At 42.6% G+C, this 23263-nt stretch overlaps 1 protein-coding gene across 1 annotated transcript; it reads right to left on the bottom strand.

The window, feature by feature from the left end:
* Window positions 1–4429: 4429 nt before the first annotated feature.
* LOC134287605 (uncharacterized protein K02A2.6-like) lies at window positions 4430–10654 on the bottom strand. Its single transcript, XM_062849708.1, has 4 exons — window positions 10398–10654; window positions 8564–9442; window positions 7194–8506; window positions 4430–7126 (listed from the first exon to the last, which is right to left on the bottom strand). Exons 2-4 carry the CDS (start codon window positions 9407–9409, stop codon window positions 5128–5130), a joined length of 4158 nt encoding a protein of 1385 aa, XP_062705692.1. The 5' UTR covers window positions 9410–9442; window positions 10398–10654; the 3' UTR covers window positions 4430–5127.
* Between the last annotated feature and the right edge of the window lie 12609 nt (window positions 10655–23263).

The following is a 23263-nucleotide window of genomic DNA, read 5'->3' as shown; positions in this document are numbered from 1 at the left end:
TTGGAAAATTTGTACCATGGGGCCTGTTCGTTCATATAGACACGCTCAGTATAATCTTATTGCCTCTGCCACTTCAACATAGACGATGATCTGCCGATTTGTCTCGCGCCTCTAATGCCACGTCTCTCAAAGCACTATTCATCTTCTGCCAGCACGAGTGATATTAGCATCATGTCCGCTAATACGCAACCTTTGAGACTTTGTGGTATGGGGTTGTCTATATATGACGTAGCATTTTGGGGAGGAGGGGGGTCTCTGATTATGCCACGAGCCATGTATTAGGTATGGGTAAATATGCTACGAAGAGGAAGGGGGTTGTCAAAAATTGTAAAAAATGCTACGTCATTTATGAACGGACCCTATGCGCTGACCGACCACCCTAAGACACAGGCTGATGCCCGTGGGTACCCTCGAGTCACTTCACGCTTCGGTTGACTACTAGCACATACTACTAGCGCTTTCGACAACGCAGTGGCGCCGTACCGTAGTATGGAGACCACTACTATCGCAAGCAACTTACGCTTGCTCGAGAGTCTGCCGAGCTATTTGACATCATCTTCGATAATGCCTAATCGCCATGCTTGCCTTTTTGAAAACATATTCCACGTGGCTACCGAATTTCAGCTTGTCATCGCAGTTGCCTCAGTGAGCGCTTGGAGTTCATCGTACACCTGCCCGTGGTGACCACTGCCTGCTGTTCAGACTTGCGGCTGTTCACCACTACCACCTCCGTTTTGTGATGCGCGAGTACCAGCTGTCTCGACCTCATCCAGTCGTTCACTAAGCCTATCGCATGCGGTGCTGTCAGCCCCACTTCCTCTATTGACTCGCCTTATTCCACGAGGGTAATATCATCGGCAAAGCCAATCAGCTTTACGCCCGGTGGAAGTTTGAACCTCAATACGCCGTGTTCCATAGAACCGGGCCCAGGATAGAGCCCTGAAGTACCCTCGCGGTGATGTTGTAGCTTCTCTCGTCTTCCTCGGTGTCATAGATTAGCACCCTGTTCTGGAAGTGTTCCCGTTTGCTTTTTTTGGAGCGCTTTATCGGCCGTTTTGGTTACAGCTCTAATAGCGTAAACCACCGATCGACCCTTCCGGAAGTCGAACTGGTTATCCGAGAGGCCAGAGTCAACGTTACTCAGTATAGACCAGAGATACCAGATTATTTTCATCAAAAATCTGTATCAATACAGATTTATCTGTATCGCCGTGTTTGAGGGTGTAGCAGACACCAGGAGTCCTAGATTTCAATAGAAACTAACAAAAATGTACTACTTTTTGACAATTTTAAATTTTTACTGATATTTATTTTTCTAAAACATGTGTGAAAATGTACAAATTTTCATACATTCCTCAGAGTTTAAGCTACGATTTACAAAGTTTTCATTGAGTTCATTGAAAATTACATCAAATTTTATTCTTTCTGTAGAAATCTGTATCTCATTTCAAAAATCTGTATTTTTCTGTACTCTGTATCTTGTCTGTATGGAAGGTCAAAACTCTGCATAATACAGAAAAATCTGTGTACATATCTGGCATCTCTGGTATAGACCATCAGCCTCGGCAGAATGATCGATTCCACCAGTCAACCGGCGGGTCCTGAAGACAGATATGTTTGTATGCAGACAGGTCGCCAGGTGGCTTCCCGGTTTTGGGCAGTAGAACCAAGCTTTGCCTTTTCCATCTCTTCGGAAATTCGCCTCTGTCTAGGCACATCTGCATAGGTTCGATGGCTGCTTTTATGACTGCTGTCGGAATACCATCCGGACCCAGAGCCTTGTACAATTTCAACGACATCACTATTGCATCAAGTTCGTTATTCATCACCGGGGCAACCTTGCTTTGGCCGATTTGGCCGTAGATAACGGGGGCCCATGGTCTTGTATCGTGACGCGGGAACAACGTATCTATGATCTTCTGCAGCATCTCGGGGGAGCGCTTAGGGAGTGCAGACGCGCCCTTCGTTTGGCCAGGCTACCCTGTGGGCATCACCCCGAGGGTCGTGTTGGTTGCCTGGCAGAGATTATCGTAGTACGTTTGCTAACACGCCTTCATCTTTTCGTTTATTTCCAGTTTAGCCTCCCTGTAGGCCTCACTTTGCTCAATTCTACCCTCATCGGAGTGAGCGCTTAGCATCCTCCTCCTAATTATGAGGCAGGGTGCGCGGAGTTCTGCGATTTCTGGACACCACCAGTATACCGGTTTGCGTCAATTCCTGGGGATTGCCTTGGCATTGCAGCGTCATATGCACGGCTCAGGGTTCCGACTAGATCGTCACTAGACAGATCGTCGGTGTTACCCTCCATCGCTCCACAAATGCCGGCTTATCGAAGTGCGAGGTCAGCCATCCCCGATGGCTGTTTATAATTTTCGGCCGTCCTACTCCGTGTTCCACCGTGTATCGAATCGCCAGGTGGTCGCTGTGCGTACACCCATCGTCGACCCTCCAGTCTGAGCTAGGGTTTAGATCTGGGCTCCAGAAGGTCACATCGATGATGGGCTCTGCACCATTTCTACTGTAGATTTTTTTTTGTCGCCTATGTTCGCGACATTCACGGTCAGTCTAGTCATGCCCAGTCTCGCTCAGGCGTTGAGTTCTCCACCGATTATCACGGGACTCAATCCCGCTAGTGCGCTTGATAGCGAATCTAGCATAGACGAAAACTGGTATATCAGCTATCTGGGGTGCATAACAACTGCTACTGCCGTTCTACGCATAGTTGTCCCATGTTGAAAAACTTGAAACGGAGAAAATCGCGATTGAAGTTTCAAACAGGTTTTTAATGTTTTTTGGTCAAATGGTGCAACAAATCGGATTTAAGTTTTCATAGTATCGTTAGAAATTGCTTATATTTTCATGCCTGAAGTATTTCCAATCAAACATTTTTAAAAATATAGTGTTTTTAGCAAAAAAAATGATTAGTGGGACTGTTATGCCTAGAAATGTGGTCCTGTTGGCGAAATTTCTACGCATATCAGTCCCACGATAATTAGTCGCCTCTTTCCACGTTCTATGCGGTCTGTTCTGTACTTTTTTGTTATATTTTTTTATAACAAACAGTGTTAGCTTCTCTTATAACATTATAAGACTCTCATGCATAAGGCTCAAATATCTCGAGGCAAAACGGAGCCGAAAGACAACATAAGAGTGACATCACATTTTAACACTTTCTTAATAATCAGGTAAGTAGGAACTAGGTGAGTGAGTTGGTGAATAAGAAGTTGATTATTGAATTGATGAGAGGATGAATGTGAGGTGCTCCAAGATCAAGTGAGTTGGTGAGTGAGTCAGTTACGAATTAGGAAAGTTACAGCTTACAGGGAGTTGTCCCGTTAATTTTAATGTGTTGGTAAGAGAATTGTTAAATTGGTGAGTGTGTGTGATAGTAAGTAAATGAGTTAGTGAGTAAGTGAATTTTTTGGTTTATGAGTATGTGAGATCTGTTCCGTAGGAGTGAGTGCATTAGTAAGTGAATTAGTGAGTTAGTAAGTGAGTTATAAAGTATGGGTTTCGTGGCCGTGCGGTTAGTTGCGCCAGCCATTTCGGCGTATTGATATCCACGTAGTGTGACTTCGATTCTCACTCCAGTCTGAGGAAACTTTCCATCAAACGAAGAATTCTTCATTGGGCCACTGTGTGTCGTACACCCAAATCTCCATTAAAAAAATATTTAAATGTATTCATTTTTTTACTTAAATAGCTCTTCCATCGCAGTTTACGTCGAAATAGGGTGACAATGGGTATTATCGGCAGGTTTGTTCTCTTCGTCATGGGGGGTTTTTGTCAGCCAAATTGCCTGAAACTTGGCCATATAATTCAGCTTAGTTGGGAAGGATTTGAGACCAAATCTGAGTTCAATAGGTTCCAAAAAACCCCCAAAGACGAAGAGAACAAAACGGCCGAGAATAGGTAATTTCCCCTATATACAGTACAGGTACTCTTCGATATAACGTACAAAAAAGTTTTCTCTTTGTACATTATATCGAAGCAGAGAAAAAATTAATATTATTTATGCTTATATTGATTATTTTGACGTGAAATTAACCCCAAACAATGATTTCGGTGAAATTCACAAAACCAATAATGAAAAACATGAGTTTTCACGAAAAAGTAATTTAGTTTTTTGTGCTTCGATATAACGTACATTTTGCTTCGATATAACGTACACTAATTCTTTTCCCAATTTGCGCTAATTCTAGGATACAAGGTTAATACTGCAAGAAAACATTGATTTGAGTGGTTTCGTAGCTTATCTGAGGGTTATTCCTGGGAAAAATTAAAATTTTCAATTTTGTACGTTATATCGAAGCAAAATGTACGTTATATCGAATTCGTTATATCGAGGGTACGCTATATCGAGGGTACGTTATATCGAAGAATACCTGTATTATCGAAATAAGCGATTAGAACGTTAGGCCAAAAACGTTATAAGGTTGGAAAGGTCATTGGGCCGAACATTTTGTTAGGTCGAAAAAGTCACCAGGCCGATATATTGTTTGGTCGGGAAAAACGTCGTGTGACCGCAAAATATTGTTACATCAAAGTATTTATATGGCCGAATAAGTCATTAGGCCAAAAACGTCATTGAACCGGATTGGTCATATGGCCGAAAAGGTCATGAAGTCGAAAAGGTCTTTAGGCCAAACATGTCTTTAGGCCGAAAAGGTTTTAGGCCGAAAATGAATTGAGGCCGAAAAGGTCTTTAGGCCGAAAAGGTCTTTATGCCGAAAAGGTCTTTAGGCCGAAAAGGTCTTTAGGCCGAAAAGGTCTTTAGGCCGAAAAGGTCTTTAGGCCGAAAAGGTCTTTAGGCCGAAAAGGTCTTTAGGCCGAAAAGGTCTTTAGGCCGTGTAGTAATCAATCTTTTCAATCACTCCGGATAACTAACTAAGTCACTCGAACGAAGCCATTAAGACGCGAGACGACCGATCACACCGAGCAGTGCAAAGTTACAGACAGACCGAGTGCGGAGCCTGCGGTAGTGTTAGTGCGCATTCACTGCAGCAGATACCGAATAGAGATTGTCAATAATAGACCCGTCTACCACATCCCCTATTTTTACCTATTTTTAAAGCATTTATTTTTGGGATTTAGAATAAAGTATCAACATTGAAGGTATACTTATCTTTAAGGACTGAATCTGTTGGCAGGTCTGATGTCACGCAGCGATCTCCTAACAGGTAGTGGGTTGGGAACAGCAACTGCAGATGTTTCTTGGTGCGCTGTGTTTTCTGCCACCTTCCGGATGCCTGGATCGTTTTCGGGTTCCAACGTTGGTTCTTCGTTTGCCCAATTAGAGTCAGCATTGAATCTCCTCAAATGTGAAACGTTCCTGTTATATTGTTTTCCCGAACTGTTGGACTGCACTGTCACGTTTGATCCATTTCTATCTAATACGGTAAACTTCTCGTTTAAGAAGTTCGTTGATAGCTTGCTTGATGGAAGAAGATTTTTCATGAGGACAATATCACCCGACGCGATTGAACTGGGTTTTGCACGCCTTCTCGTATCCTCTCTCTCTTTCTGCTGAACTTTTGTGGCTATATCGCGGTCCCTGAAATCGGTGCTTGGTGGTACTGTCTCAAGATCGTCAATGCGGGGTAGTTTAGATCGCAACTTTCTTCCCTGCAGCAGCTCACTTGGTGCCTTCCCGGTTACAGTGTGCGGAGTGTTGTTGTATAGGTCTAAGTAGCTGTCTAGTTCTGCCTTCCAATCGTCATGAATAGCGTGAGCAATTTTCATCCGTTTCAGTAGAGATCGGTTTTGTCTTTCGACTTCGCCATTTGCCTGTGGCCAATATGGCGAAGTGTGGTTAAGATGTATGCCGTTAATTGAACAATACTCCTTAAACTCAGTCGAAACAAACTGCTTTGCGTTATCGAGCGTTATTGTTCTTGGAGGACCCCATGTTCTAAAAATTCTTCGTAAGCGCTTAATGGTCTCCTGTGCCGTGATACGATTCATAATTTCGATTTCTATGTACCGACTGTAGTAATCAATTACAACCAGCAGATATTCCCCAGTTGGCATGGGTCCTAGAAAATCCAGTGCTACGTCAATCCAGGGTTTCTCCGGGAGCGCACGCCGCATCATGGGCTCTGGAGGGTCTGTCGATTGCACTAGTTGACACCCTTCGCACTTCTCGCAAAACTTTACTGCATCCAAATCGATTCCTGGCCACCAACATCGTTCACGAAGTCTCCTCTTCATCATCGACTGTCCTGGATGACCTTCGTGAGCTAACTCACACATCCTTGAACGTAGCGTAGCGGGAATGACCAGCTTTGTTCCTCGCATGATCAGCTTATTTACGTACGAAAATTCCAATCGAAAGGCCTTATACTGCTTCAGATCTTCTTGTTCCCATTTATCTGTTTCTATGCATTTGACGAGTTTTTGCAACTCTTCGTCAGAGGTTGTTGCTCTTACCACTTCTTCAATGTCGATGGCCGCTAGTTCTTGAACTAACCTGATCATTTCTTCTGTTTCTGCATCAAAACCCTGCCCTTCTGACAAAGTTGAGAGCGTGGATAATGACTGTACCATAACTCTTCTGATGAAGATGTCCGTTTCCTCAGTCCACTCTGGATCTTCAACATGTGCCGCCAATCTTGACAAGCAATCTGCCAAATTAGCCGAACCTTTACGGTAAATAACTTTGAATCGGAAGGCTTGAATTCGCAGCAACCAACGCTCAATTCTCGCAGTTGGTCTGGATGTTGCAGTAAACAACGTTTCCAGCGGCCTGTGATCTGTCTCTAGTTCGAAAGTAATGCCGAGCAAATAGTTCCTGAACCTTTCGACTGCCCATACAATCCCGAGTGCTTCCTTCTCGATAGGTGGATAAGTCTTTTCGATTTCGGATAAACTTTTGGAGGCGTAACTGATTATCCTTGGTTGAGAGTGCTTGAATTGGATCAAAACGGCTCCCAATCCAACTCCAGAAGCGTCAGTAACGACCAATGTACGATCTTTCGGGTCAAAGAAACCTAAGCTACCCACGGATCCAATTAGCGTTTTGACTTTATCAAAAGACTCTTGATGCTGCATTTTCCACTCAAACGAGTTTTCCTGTTTCAAAAGCTGTCTCAGAGGATAGTTTACGGTCGCTAGATTCGGGATAAACCTAACAGTATCGAGTTATTAAAATATTCCAAAAAATATTACAAGTTTTTTTTTTTTTTTTTTTTTACCTTGAAACGTACGTCACGAGACCTAGAAAACTTCTTAGTTCCTCCTTTGTGCGTGGTGCTCTGCAGGACAAAATGGATTTGACTTTCTCTTCACTTGGTGATACTCCTTCCGCTGATAGCCGATGCCCTACAAACGTGACTTCCCGTTGCTTGAATCTGCACTTGTGGTCATTCAAGAGTATTCCATATTGACTCAAGACATGTAACGTTCGTTTCACTGCCGCATCGTGCTCTTCCTCTGTCTCTCCAAATAACATAATGTCGTCTATGAACACAACAGTGTTCTCACATCCACCAAGAATACTCTCCATGAGATTTTGGAAAAGCTCAGGCGCGCAGTTTATTCCAAATAGTAGACGTTTATACCGGTATAGCCCCCAATTCGTAATGAAGGTAGTTACATCGCGACAGTCTTCAGACAGTTCTACCTGGTGAAAGGCTTGTTTGATATCGAGTGATGTGAAGAATCGGGCATTGCGAAACCTTGCTATTAGGTCTTCGAAAACTGGTAGTGGGTGATTCAGCCTTTGGATCGCTTGATTTGCTCTCCTCATATCGATACATAAACGTAAGTCCCCGTTTTCTTTGAGAATGGGAACCAATGGCGAAACCCATGATGTAGGTTTCATCACTCTTTCAATGATATCCATTTCTTGGAGCTCGTTCAGTTTTTGCTCTACCTTTTCCAACATTGGAATCGGGCAGCGTCGCAATGGTTGAATAACTGGAGGGACAGTTCTGTCGATAGGGATGTTCAACTTTATTCCCTTCATTTTGGGAAACGCCTTAGTAGAACTTTCAATCTTACTGACTGATGAAGAGTGAGTGCTCGGGAGACCAACCTTCAGAACACCCAACTTTTGAGCGGTCAATTTCCCCAAAAGTGGCTGTTGTCCCTTTTGAATGACATGGAAGGATGTTGTCGTTTTCAATAAATCGCCGTTATCATCTACTTCTAGCTCGGCGTCGAAAGTTGTAACAAGTTGCAAGGGTATGCGGCCATATGCTAAGAATCGTTTACCGGTGTCTACTCTCTGGTTGGTTATCTTTACGTCTCGTAATTTCATCAATTCCCATGTCGTATCGTCAATAAGATTGTGCTTAGATCCAGAATCGATCAACATAGCGATCTGAACCCCACCAACGCGGCATTGAATGACCTCGTCTTCCTCATTTCCCACATTGTAAACCGGTAAGTCTTCCGGAGATTCATCGCCACTATTATCCCTGATATTGAAAACATTCCTAGCACGTTTCTCTGGACGAAACTTGTCGTTGGTAGTCGTAAAACTTTGTTTACGTTTTCGGGTACCCTAAATTTTTAAATGTCAAATAATATAAAGTAAATAGAAAGAATTTGTTTGACTTACCCAATCATCGTTCGACTGTGATTTTTGCTTTGATCGACATACCGTGCGAAAATGGCCCACTATTCCACATTGTAAGCAGGTTTTGTTTGCTGCGGGGCATCTATCGCCTGGCCGATGAGCCCTATACCCGCAACGCAGGCATTTCTTTCTGTCTTCTACAGAAGTGTTGGAGCTACCAACTGACCGTTTGACATTGTTCACTGTAAGGTTTTCCTTTCCGTTGCCGTTCATTTTGGCCGACTGATACCGCACCGATTGAAATGCGTTTACGATTTTTGTGGTATCATCTAGCGTCAAGACCTCTCCTTCTAGCAACTTTTGTCGTAGGTCACCCGTTGCGTATTGTATTATCTTATCGATGATAGCAATATGACGACTTTCAACGGCAGTTTTCCCAAAACAAATTTTCTCTGCTCTCATTTGTACCCTCGAGGCAAACTTCTCAATAGGTTCGTCTTCCTGTGGAGCCATTGACCAGAAAAGGAAACGTTCGAAACTGTCGTGGTGCTTCGGAGAAAAATGCTGTGTCAACTTTGATTTCGCATTCTGGTAAGGAAAACGATCATTTTCCTCGTTTGCGTCGTCATCAGCACCTGGTAGCCCATAGTAAGCACACTGTAGCTCCATGCCTCCCATAGCCAGTAACTGCACCTTCTTGCTTGTCTCATCCAACACGTTAGCCGCTGCCATGACATTCTCGAACCACCTAATCCACATACTCCAAGCGTTCCGGACCTCCGATGGCGGAAGGTGCTTATACTTGAAGTGAGGAAGGTTGTATGAAGCCGGGCTGAAAAACTGCACATGTTGCTGTACAATTTGTTGGCCGTCGATTATATCCTCCATTTCGTTGTTGTTATCCACGATGTCGCGTTATCGCTATACACAAATAAAACAACGACAGAACAAAAATGCATCATCAGCTCTGTTACCTCTTTTCGTTTCGTACACAATATGTTCACTACATTATCTTTTTTTCATCATGGTGCATTATTTCGATCATTCATTTTTTTTTTTTTTTTGAACCCGTCTAATTCACAGTCAGATACAAATCAAAGCTATTTTTTTGTTTTGCAACACCAAGAACTCAATTTTTATTTTACCGGAATCGAATCGGTAACCCTCACTTAAACGTCTTCAACCGTAATTCAATCAGTTGCATGGCATCTTAACAGCTCACTTTTCAACCGTAATTTAATCGGTTTCGCAACAATCCACTTTTGTTGATTTCTTCTAACCGGAATTCAATCGGTTGCTTCACCACCACATTGTTTTGTATTTCATTCATGTACCGGAATTCAATCGGTTTCGGCATCATCCCCATCTTTCTTGTTTCTCATTCATAATCCAGTAGGAACAGATAAGCTTGCAGCATTCTTCAATTCATTTTCCAATTAGATTTTTCTCTACATTTTCAGTACACACCAACGTTGTCGAATTCTTCGTTTTGTTACCACTACGAGAAAAAAACTTTCACTATATGTCTACTCTCATAGCAATATTGCCGTCACCAATACACATGTATTCCACCAGAAAAAAATCAATGGGGTGTTTCGGGCGTCACCTTTTCTAATTATTTTTCTTCTTTTGTTTTTACACTTGAGCTTCCAGAATTTTCTATTCCGTCCTCCAATTCGTTAGCTTGCACCAAAAACAGATACGGATAAAAAACAAAGAATGGTCGAAGCACTAATGGGGGTGGAAGCTTCGATGCCGTTGCGTTGATTTTTTTTTCCAAGGTCAACTTTCACTTTTTCCAACATGGCGTCTATCACGCGATTTCACCAAAGCGTCGGTGTTGAACTTTTCAAATTTTAATTTTCACTTCACATACCTTGCTCCCAGAACTAATTCCCAACTATGTCACCGCCGTTTTAACCTCGTCGCCACGGTTGTAGTAATCAATCTTTTCAATCACTCCGGATAACTAACTAAGTCACTCGAACGAAGCCATTAAGACGCGAGACGACCGATCACACCGAGCAGTGCAAAGTTACAGACAGACCGAGTGCGGAGCCTGCGGTAGTGTTAGTGCGCATTCACTGCAGCAGATACCGAATAGAGATTGTCAATAATAGACCCGTCTACCACAGGCCGAAAAGGTCTTTAGGCCGAAAAGGTCTTTAGGCCGAAAAGGTCTTTAGGCCGAAAAGGTCTTTAGGCCGAAAAGGTCTTTAGGCCGAAAAGGTCTTTAGGCCGAAAAGGTCTTTAGGCCGAAAAGGTCTTTAGGCCGAAAAGGTCTTTAGGCCGAAAAGGTCTTTAGGCCGAAAAGGTCTTTAGGCCGAAAAGGTCTTTAGGCCGAAAAGGTCTTTAGGCCGAAAAGGTCTTTAGGCCGAAAAGGTCTTTAGGCCGAAAAGGTTTTCAGGCCGAAATGGTATTTTGGCCGGGTCTTGGCGAAATTACCTTGTTCTATACTTGAATTATTCAGCCCTAACGTCCTTTTCGGCCTAATGAATTTTTCGGCCTAATGGCCTATTTTGGCTAATGACCAACAAAGCATACAACTGAGTAAGCTTTTGCATTAATTATAAATGCCAAGAAATATGTAAATATCATTGAAATAAAATATGTTTAGAAGTACAACAGCTTAAGTTTTCAAAACATTCTGTACCATGCCTTCCTCTGCTTGTATGGGTCATATGAATAGGAACCCCAGCAAAGATTGGGAGTGATTTGTCATTACTTCGTGATTTGCCTTCGTGATTTAGGAGTGATTTGCCAAGCTTCATGCTTCATATATCCTTATTTGAATATGAAGGGTCAAAATGCCGTTTTTTTATTCGTGAATTTAGTTTAGGCTAATTCGTTACACAGAATGCCGTTGGTACGGTTCTATATTCATCCTATTCGAAAACAAGCAATTACGGTACTATGTTTACTTTTAATACAAATACAATAATAAGAGAATAATGCTTTTGGTCTCTATTATTTCTTTTACATATCGGCACCAACATTTCAAAAGGGCGTAACTGCTTTTGCAACCAATGCCTTCTCACAGAGCTGTGGGTCGTATTTCATTCACCTCACGCAATTCACATCCATTAATCAAAAGAGCAGGATTTTATCTTTGTATTTGTGCTAGTGGATTGCTCGAGAGGGATGGGATACGCTCCACAGCTTTGTGAGAAGGCATTGGTTGTAAATGCAGTTACGCCCTTTTGAAATGTTGGTGCCGATATACACAGAATGCCGCTTATCTACGACACAACTTACTATGAACAGTTTACCCAAGAATTCACTTACTCATCAAGTCTCTGAGCGTCTAGGTCACTTGTTTATCAAGTTACTCAATATCTCATTAACGCATTCATTCAAAACAGTCACTCACTTACCCATCAACCCATTAATAAACCAAATCACTTATCAAATCACTCGCTTATCATCTTACTCATTTACTCATCAACCCACACACTTAAAAAATCTCGCTCACCAAGTCACTCACTTACTCTTCAATTCACTTACTTGGCTGATCTCTCGTCAATTGAAATATTGATTGCTTGTTCAGTCCCTCCGGCAGTTCATCTTCGATTTGTGTTTAACCCAAAAGTGATCTTTTTATTTTCTAAATGGGCGATAACTAAGCCTCACTTACCGACACACTAATTCAATCAAATTATTGGGATAACATATTGAAATAAAAAAGTGAAACTCATTAACTTACTTACCAACAATATTTCAAGCTTGCTTAACCCTTTGGAGCCGGAGGGGTCATATGTGACCCCGGCGATAAAACCGAGCATAACAAACGTGTTCGACACCAGCGCGGTTGCGAAAGGTTAATTTCTTAAAATTTTCACATATACATACCAGTAATTCAATTCAGCAACCTCTTTGTCATTATATTGGATCGGCTTCGTCATGCTTCACGACATTTGAGCCTATTAATTAAGTTAAAATGTTAATGTTTGGTTTATGAGCTCAACGCGCATTGCAGCAAAATTTGAATTTAGATTGAAACTGCAAGTTGCGAAGAAATAACAGTTTTTGTTTAACTGGAAAACAAGTTTCGTTCCAGCTGGAGCGTAATGCCAACATAAAAGAAGAGTTTATATCATACATTATTGAAATAGCCATGCTATTAGATGAAGTAAGTTACTAAAAATGCTAAATGTATCGGTTTTACATAGAAATTTTATAGTGGGACTGTTATGCGTAGAATTTCAGTTGTGGGACAGACATGCGTAGAAATTTAACAGTGGGACAATTTGACTTGACATGCTTTTCATTGAGTCTTCGAACAAAGTATGTTATTTTTTGATGTTATATGAAAAAATACGTATAAATAGAGCGCCTGGTGCAAAAAAGTCAAAATCGTCAAAAAGTAACATGGGACAACTATGCTTATAACGGCAGCAGTAGTACACCCTGTTGATCTTCGCGATTGCGAAGCCCTCATGTGATGTGGAAACTATTTTCTGGATCGGAAACGACCGCTATCCGGGTAGAGGTAAAATACTGACGATCAAAACATGATATTGGTTTGATTGATATAAGAGATAAAAGATCTGAAAATAATATCTGAAAAATGTTCCTGGAACATCTGAACAATATCAAAATTTGATATTTCAAGATCATACGAATAGCTCGCTGCCATTGGTTAGATCTTACAAAATCTAAATATGATTTGATGATGATGTTCCAGGAGTAAATTTTTGATTTTATTTTTAGATCTTTTATCTCTTACTAGCTGTCCCGGCAAACGTCGTACTGCCTGCCTACTGTGTTTTTTGACATGCAGCTCCATAGGGGCGTCCCCCGCGATGTCATCTGTGTGGGAGCCTCCCGTTCCAGAGACCGGAGAGGTCCCGCACCAAGCTAAGAACCTTCCCCGGCCCCAAAAGTATCCACATACAAAATTTCACACCGATCGGTTCAGTAGTTTCCGAATGCATAGCGGTCAGACAGACAGACAGACAGACAGACAGACAGACAGACAGACAGACAGACGGAAATTCATTTTTATATATATAGATAGATAGATAGATGTCAATCAAACCCATATCACTTTTTGATCTCCATATCAAAATATGCTATTATTGAGCTCTTTTCCACTACTCGGAAGCTTGGCCTTATCCGCCACTCAGTTCCCGTTATCAGGAGGGATGCGGTATGGGTCCGATAGTAGGGCGATGTCTGTTCCTGAGTCCGAGACTGACTGTCACACCAACTGTAGTGCGACTTCACCACAGTGGTTCAGGTTTGGCTGTGCATCATCGTCAGTTTATTCGACCTCCACGCGTGGACATTTTGGCCCGCCCATCGTGTGGTACCTATACAAGATTCTCGAAAGCTACTTTCAGAATCGTGTACTAGTTTACGACACGGAGGTGAGTCGGAAGTGCTTTCACATAACCTCAGGAGTCCCACAAGGTTCCATCTTGGGTCCGGTGTTATGGAATGTCATGTACGACGAGGTGTTGAGGTTAGAGTACCCAGTGGGAGTGAAGATTGTTGGATTTGCCGACGACATTACGCTCGAAGTCTACGGTGAAACGATCGAGGAGGTGAAGTTGACTACCGACCACTCGATCAAGGTTGTGGAGGCGTGGAGCGGTTCAGGAAACTGGAGCTGGCTCACCACAAGACTGAGGTGACGGTTGTTAACAACTGGAAATCGGAGCAGTAGACGGAGAGCGCAAGCTAGTGTTGCTACGTCCATACTTAGGTATGGCGGCCCGGCGTAGGGCACGCGCTAAGTACTGAATGCTACCGACGGAAGCTAGAAAGTACTTACAGGCTTATGTGGGTGAGGGTTGCGAGCGCGTACCGTACCGTGTCGCACGACGCTCTCTGCGTCATACGCAGGAATGCCAGAACGGCCTCTATGGTCAAATGGCAGCGCGAGTGGGACAGTTTCATCAAAGGGAGGTGGACCGATAGGTTGATACCGAGGGTAGATAGTTGGATTAATAGGCGTCATGGGATTCCACCTGACACAGGTCCTTTCTGGTCATGGTTGCTTCCGACAGTATCTATACCGTTTCGGGCATGCGGATTCTCCCGAATGCCCAGTGTGCAATGGTTTAGAGGAAACGGCGGATAACGTTTTGTTAATGTGCCCGCGTTTTCGCACAACGCGTGACCGCATGCTTGCCACATGCGGGGAGGACACAACTCCGGACCATTTGGTCCAGAGGATGTGTAGGGATGAGGTTAGCTGGAACGCCGTTTCAACGGCTATCACCCATATCGTCTGGGAGCTACAGAGGAGGTGGCGCGTGGCCTCGGAGAATGGCTAGTTCAGATGCAGTACAAGAGGTGGTCCAGAGGTTCGGACTCGGCTTCGTAGGTCATACCGGTGCCCTGCGGTCGAGATCGACCCTTACAGCGATTAAGTGGCCGCGGAGAGGAAGTCCCGGTAGCGGTGCTGTCGTGGCGTCGGTCTACTGGGTTGGATCCAAGCCCGCGGTTGGAAAGGGGTCCCCGGCAAGGGTCGGGGTAGGTGAAGACCCTGCTGTCAGCAACCTTCTGGTGCAGCTGATAGGGCCTGGAGGGTGCTGCCAGCCCGCCTTCCGAGGACAAAGGGAGTGGTGAGGACCACTCGTGAAACTGGCTAAGCATGTTACCGTGATGGACTCTCCAGAGCGAGTCATCAATGTTCGTTGCTGCTAGGCTACGCAGCTAACCTTGAGGGTGCGATGTGCACTAGCTCCTCTCTGAAGCAATACCTTTTTGGTGGTTCCGGAGAGACGTGGGGTTTGGCGAGTGGCGACCATAGCCATAGGAATGTGTTAGTTGGTACGAGGAGAGAGTAGTCCAGGCTTTTACTATTGTTGTAGAAGACGGCCTCAGCCCGACACTACCATATCCTTGATGTTAGGGTGTCTGTTTGCAGATTATCCCCCTATGGTTTAGAAGGATAAAAAAAAGAGCCGCTATCCTTCTCTGCCAATGAAGTATCGCCAAAGATCCTAATGGTTATCTATGCAAACGGGGAGGCCACCCAAGGGTTGCCACTTATGGGGGCTGTACTCAGAGCCGGATCAGCGCTAATCAGGAGTGTTCATCTGAATCTACTTCCACCCAGTTGGTTGCCTTAGCTGGATACAGATCGGTAACGTACTCTAAGACCTCGCTACGGTTTTATGGGACGGAAGACAACGCCGATACTGCCCCTTCTGACGTATCAAGTCAGTGTCATCCTGTGCATATTGCTTGTACAAAGTTGCTTCCGGGTGTGAAGAATTTCTGAAGAGCTACAGGGCCTACTGCTAAGCCCTCGCCACGCCTAGCCGTGTATCGGAACACGGTCATCTCCCGGTGCCAAAGGTGGAAAGTCCACACTGGTGAGTGGATATGGTTCCTCAGGCTCCCATCTGACTCGTATACTCTGTACCCCGGAGCAATCAAAATCCGGCCATCACTGTACTTCATCCCAAACCCAAACCGAACGCGTCCAACGGTCTCCCAGTCAGTGAATCGCATTATGCATAACGAGGAAGCGCTGCGAAATGAAAAACCTACAAGTCTATTATGATTTCAATTTGTTCGCTGCTGCTCTCACTGACTGTGCCTTCTACAAACAACTGCACGCGGCGCAATAGGACGACGACGGCACAAACATCTCCTGTCCTGGCCTCTAGGACCTACTAGATAGTCGCCGCCACACCACAGCGTGGCAATGTGTGACTGTTGGGATCCGTCGTTCGTCGCGGTACGTGTGCCGCTGCTGATGCTACGGCGCGTTGGGATTGTGGATTGGGATATGATTTTTTATGCCAACTTCGCCGATGATGACGGGACGTTGGGTAAAGTGAGTGAATAAAATAATTTGCCTCTGGTTGTCGGCTTAGGAAACGGTGATCAAGAGATATGCAGTCAACCGGGCAGGACGGAGGTAATGCGAAAAATAAACCGAGCTGTAAAGCCGGAGGAGGGCTGGCAAAAGGGTACACACTCAGGGCGCACAATAATACATATTCGAAACAAGTTGTCCGCGAAAGCGTAAGGTTGCGTTGTTAGCTTGTACTACTGATGCGGTTATTTGCTGCGAGGGATGTTATTATGTGTTGACGGATAACCGAAATTGTGCTTGATTTACGCTGCATGTAATGGAAGCTGCGTGGTGATTAAGCGTAGGCAACGGATTGCAACGGTATTTTGTGGCGCGGGCTTTGAACAGATGATGCCGCCAGAATTATTTTGGAGCATATTACGCAAATTTTTAAGGTCCACACGGGTATTGAATAGTTAAAAAATAGATCAGGACGCTTTATCTTAGGCTTTGTTTTGGATTTATTCAATTCTTCCTTTGGGGATTTTCATTCGAAAGATTCTCTTAACAGTTCCTGTAGAAAATTTTCCAGAATCTATTCCGTAGTACTTTCGAGAAATTTTTCAAGATTTTTTTCTACGAATTCTTGCAAAGTGTGCTCCAGTTCTTCCAGGTATTATTGTGAAGATTCCTGCAACAAATATTTTTTTTTTATCTGTATTAACGAGATTTTTAGCCCTAGGCTAGTTCATCTAGAGACCAGGCCCGGATTAAGGATTGTGGGGGCCCGGGGCCCGAGCGGATGTGGAGGCCCCACGGAGAGATGACCAAAAATGTTTTTCCTTATTTTCGAACAGTTCTGGAGCAATATGAGAAATAAAGCTAATGTTAGTAACCAAAAAAAGTTTTTGTGGGGGCCCCTAAAATGTGGAGGCCCGGGACCCGGGGCCCCCCCCCCCCCCCTTAGATCCGGCCCTGCTCGGGACCCACACTTTACTTCCCTTCCGAAGGAAGAACTCACATTTGGCAAGTTTGTCGGGAGTGGCATTCGATCCCAGGTCCTCGGCGTGATAGTCAAGTGTTCTAACCATCCCACCAGGTCCGCTCCCATAACATATATTGTATTTTTTTAAATTAATGTCTTCAGTGGATGTCTAAAGAATTCTTTCGTACTTTTTTCTGCAGGATTTCTTTTAGAAATTTATCCAAGTAGTAGTTAGGGGATTTTTGTATACAAATTCTTTCAGAAATTATTTAAGATTTCTTTCCAGAATTCATTGAGAGGTATTTTCAGGAGATCTTCCAAGGATTCCTTCACAGGGCTCTACCCCCTTTGGCATAATGCCATTTGGCATAATGCCGTTTGGCATAATGCCATTTGGCATATTGGCCATTTGGCATAACTGCCATTTGGCATAACGGCCATTTGGTATAACAAGGATTATGCACATTCTTACCAAGATGGCTTCGTATTATGCCAAACGGCATTATGCCAAATGGCCATTATTCCAAATGGCCTTTATGCCAAATGACATTATGCCAAACGGCGTAACATTACACTAACAGGTGGTAACAACCCCCCAACCCCTTTTGAGGAAAACTGAAGAGGGGAGGAAAAATCAATAAGGGGGTCGAGCCAAATTGGAGAAGCGCCATCGCGTCAATCTGTAAAAGACGTTCGTGTGCCCCAGGTGTTTTCAAAAGTGTCCAAATTAGTTTAATGTGATTGGTATTACCAGATTTGGCAGAAGAACTTGATTTTGTTAGGTACCGTAAACCGGGGTGAAATTGATCACTTTAAAGCAACTTTTGATGATAACTTGAGTACCAAGCCAAATATAGTCAAAAGAATTTCTGAAAAATCAGTACCAGATGGATCTCTATAAAACTACGTGACACAATTTTGGTTCAACAAATGTTTACATAAAGTAAAATAACTACAAACTTAGAAAAATTGAAAATACCACTTTGGGGTGAAATTGATCAGCATTCAAATAAACATCCGTTAAAATTTTAAATTGCCATTTTCCCTTAATTTTGACCTTCTGAACACGAATAGCGCGTCAAAACTTTTACAACTTGTGAATTCGGCTGGTAAAAAGCTAAATTAACTTTTGAAATTGACATTTAAACGCCTGAAGGTATGCAATTTTCCATGAAATAAGCGAGTTCATACACTATTACATACACTTTTTAAACAAAATCTAACAGTTTAATAACTGATTCTTGCCTAGAATAGCTACATTACATCACCATAAAGGTTCCATAAAAATGTTAACACAGAAACTGCACAGATAATACTGATGGCAAACGTTTGTTTAGTACCAACGGTTTGTTCTATGTAATTAACACATTGAAAAACCTAAAAAAAGTAATGTAAAACTAACTTTTTATAAAAACTGAAAAGTCCTACTCATCTCTAGGCATCCATGAACTGAATGAGGTAAGAACTTAATGATCATATCGACGTATAGAAGTTACTAGAATGGAGTAACAATCTAGTCCCAGATTGATCAATTTCACCCCGCTGATCAATTTGACCCCGGTTTACGGTACGATTATAGATAGCATAAATCTATCCTACAACAGCTGGCATCTAGTGATTAGATGGTTAGTACAACTATTCTATTCCTCCCGTTACCCTCATAAGACATTTTTCTAGTGCCTTAATTCGTCATTTTGTCTGGTCTGGCATGCCTTACCAGGAGCATTCGATTCGGCCTAGTAGACCTTCTCTGCTACGCCTAACCCGTCAAGGATCACCATAAATCTCTGGCCAACTAGGCCATTACCGAAAAGGAGATCCACAGTTCGGGGTACACTCCCCTCAACATAAACGAGCTTGCCCCCTCTCGGCACGGTCACGCCTTAACGCCGGTCAGTGTGCCGACCCCCTTTCGACAATCGTCAGAATTGTGTCATTCCCGTACAAACCAGTCAGTGCCAACCTGCAACCAACAGCGAGTGCTCGCAGGACTTCCACGGATCGTCGGCAGCAGCAGGAAGCAGTAAGTCGTACCGGTACGTGAGAACCCAATATCTACCCACAACTACATAGTTTGCAATAGACCAAATAGAACCCCTAAATCTCTCAATAGTTTAGCTTACAATAGACCAATAGACCAAATTTATCAATAAAATCCTAATTTTTCTCTCCAAGCAAATTTTCTATTCATACTCCACGATAGTACTAGTCAGGTGACCGTGCACTGCACACCTTGTTCGCGCAGCCCCACAGCTTACCCAGTAGCAAGCCGACCCTGAGACCCAGCTCGAGGGGTCTCTTGTTACTGAGAGATTGCCCGGTTCTCAAAATAGTTACATATCCTTAGAGGAAATGCCGAATAAATATCTGGAGGAAATTCTGAAGGAATGTCTGTGTGAACCCCGGCTGGAATCTCTGAGGAAATTTCTGCCTGAATCACTCAAAGTAATAATACACAAATTTCTCGTGCAATTCCTGTTCCTGCAGGATTTCCTGGGTGAATCCTTGAAGAAACTTCTGGACACATCCATGTGGGAATTTTCAATGGAATTCCAAGAACAATTTTCGAAAATCTCTGGTGGACTTCCTGAAGAATTCGTTGAAGAATATTTGAATAATTTCTGTAGAAATCGCTGTAGAAAATTCTGAAGGAATCCCTGTAGAGATTTCCGAAACTTATGATGGAGTGTCTGAATCAATTTTTTTAAAAATGTGTTAAAGAATCCCTGGAAAAAAAATCGATGAAGGAGTTTACATACCAAAAAGCTTGGTATATTTTAAGACCGAATATGAGGACCGACTAGTAATTGGAGTAATTTCTGAAAGAATCTTTGAATAAATTTTTGAAGAAATCCATAAAAGATTTCCTTTGACTTGTATTCCTTGGACATCTATGGAGGAATATTTAAAGAAATTTTCGAAGGTAGCACCAGGGAACTTTCTAAAATAATCGCGGAAAGAAATTGTGAAGGAATCTGTGTATGTTTTCCTAAAAAAAATCTTGTACAGTTTCCTCATAAAATTATGGAGGATTATTCAAGGAAACTTTTTGAAGCTTTTGTAATGAAATATTTGTAGAAATTTCTGGAATGATTCTCTATCTTAAATGCCTGAGAAAATTCTGAAGCAATCCTTGAAGTTTGTTCTGAATGAACTTTTAAAAGTAATCCGCGGAAGATTTCCTCGTAAAATCCTAAAGATCTATGAAAAGCTCCTAAATTAATTTATGGATAATCTTCAGAAAACTTAGTAGAAAACTCTAAAGGAAACTAATGATTTTCTTAAAGAATCAATGGAAAAAAATCTCGAAGAAATCTTCATAGGCATTCATGAAAGAATTTCTCAAAAAATCCCTGGAAGATTTTCTAAAGGAATCGCTGAAGGAATCCTTGGAAGAAGTTCTAATATGACAGTGTTTTTTACACATGTAAGGGCACAAAATTAGAAAACACACAAAAGTAAATTATTTTCCAACATTTATGAGGCCACAATCTTATATGTAAGAGGACACATTTCCATTAGATGAATTATTACTCCATGTTTGTGAGAGCACAGAAAACTTAAGACAATGATACATTCCCTTGTATGAAAAAGGTGATTATTATGTCAAGTTGGGAAGCACAACATTTTAAAAAAATAGCACAAGTAATTTTTCTTACATATATGATGTCGTAATAATGTCGTATAAATTCACATGAGCAATTTCAAAAGATAAAATGTATAAGATACCGCAAACAATTTATTTCAAACTTTGAAATTCAAAGCTTTTTTTCAACGTTTTATAACAAAATGTGCAATTTGGAATTACTTCAAATCAGAATATCATAATCAATCTGTTCAGAAGTTTTATTTTATATAATTCAATCACATATTGTTTAATGCAATCTTCTCTACATTTCTTCAAACTTTTATTAAAACATCTCCAGTAATTTTTTGAAGAAAAAAATGATAGAGATATCCTTCAAATATACCTGTTTTATTTCAATTGATTCTCTATCTATACACTATATACTGTACACATTGGCGATTGTGTACAGTGACTCTTCCAACAGTTTTCCTAAACTGTGGACATCACCTTCTATTTCCTAAAAAGGTTAAAAATTTCAATTGTTATTTAGAAAATTTGCAGCCTTCAACCAGTATAACCTTCAAATAAATCTAGTCGCAAACATGCATTGAAAACTCTAAATATGTAGGTAACTAGAACCTTTAGAAGCCTATCCTGCTGAGGGTGACGGGTTCGATTCCCGGTCGGTCCAGGATCTTTTCGTAAAGGAAATTTCCTTGACTTCCTTGAGCATAGAGTATCTTCGTGCCTGCCACACGATATACACATGCAAAATGGTCATTGGCAGAGGAAGCTCTCAGTTAATAACTGTGGAAGTGCTCATAGAACACTAAGCTGAGAAGCAGGCTTTGTCCCAGTGAGGACGTTACGCCAAGAAGAGGAGGAGAAGCCTATCCGTTTCAACTTTGCTGCCAGACCAGATGTGGCACTACTGTTTTGCATTTATCCCTGAAGTAACGCTCATTTCTACCAATAACAAATCAATTTACATTTAAAACACCCAAAATTCCAGAATCTCGTGCTACAAGCATGTGGCTCTTAAAACAAACCTCCACTAGCGTGCAGATGTTGCAGATCCTCGCACATTTTCCTTCAGGAAGAAACAAATCCCTTTTGGCCAATGTTTTCCTTATCGCCCGAGGCCATCCCGTTTCGTTCTCGAAGAAGTCGACATCAGAAATTATGATAATTGAAATCCTGTTTGTGCCCGGTTGTTGGTTCTGCTGCGCTGGCTGCTCCGGTGGTGGTGGCGGCAAAAGGCGCTAAGGTGTGAATTATTGCCCAAGGGTCTCTCGGTAGGGCTCGGACCGAAGGATGGATTTATGATCCGGAATTTTTGGACCACTGGGAAAACAACGAAAAATAAACAAAAGCCATCTAGGAGGTGGGAAGCGCTTTTATTGCACTGCCGGAAATTTCCGTAAATTCCGATTATTAAGACGCCAGATGTGGGAAAATACGTTCCTTCCCTCTGGATGGTTTCGTTCGGTTGGTCCCCGATCGAGGTAGAGATCTTTCCGAATGGGTGCCACTCGTAGGGTGACCATTTGGAGGTCTTGTTCGGAAAAGAGGATATTGAAAAAATGACAAATTTATTAAATCTTTGCATTAAATATTTTTGATGCAAAATGCTATACAATATCACAATTTTGTATCAGTGGTTAGAACAGTAAGAATATGCACAGCTGCATTGTACTTTTTGGGCAAGGATATCGTCTGGTCACCCTAACTTCAAGGGAAAGATGTCATCCTTGTTTGATACGATACGGAAGAATAATGATACGCCAAGACTAAGGTCAGTTCAAGAACGAAGGGGATATTTTTAACTACCTAGATTTGTCGAGCCTGGTGCAGATTGTCACTTTCGGCAGTTGAAAAATGACCCTCGAAAAGGTAGGTTCGTTTGTTGTTACTTCTATCACGACGGGACGACGGACGGGGGTTGTTTCGTGGGAAGAAATTCAATGCTTTTCTCTCTCTAGAGCCGGCTGTGATAAACTGTTACTTCCTCAAAGATGCCTGTTCCGCGTGAACTTCGGTAAACTTGAGTGACACCAGCGCGGTAGAGTTTCTCCAATTACTCGAAATCTTGTTTCCCATCGCTCACGCTTCCTCACTCAATCAATGCCAATGCCATTGTCGGGGGGAAAATACGCGAGGCGACACTTTACATCACGAAAATGACGCCACAGACAGCCGCCGCCGCCGGTGACAATTCGAATATTTCCACGGATTTTTCACGTCTGTCGTGGATGCATCGTCTTCACCGGAGAAATGTATTCCATGTACGAAAATACTTTGTCACCGGCCTGTCCAAATTGGATCTACTTTTGGCAGCGCGGTGATGGGTTCGAAATAACACCCGGGGAAATGTAAATATTAACAAAGCACGCACTAACGACGACCTGATGATGAGAAGACGTGAATTTTTAT

Source organism: Aedes albopictus, chromosome 2 (genome assembly GCF_035046485.1).
Source record: "Aedes albopictus strain Foshan chromosome 2, AalbF5, whole genome shotgun sequence".
Classification (NCBI taxonomy): domain Eukaryota; kingdom Metazoa; phylum Arthropoda; class Insecta; order Diptera; family Culicidae; genus Aedes; species Aedes albopictus.
The sequence above is the reverse complement of the archived record's forward strand: the minus strand, read 5'-3'. Positions and strand labels throughout refer to the sequence as shown.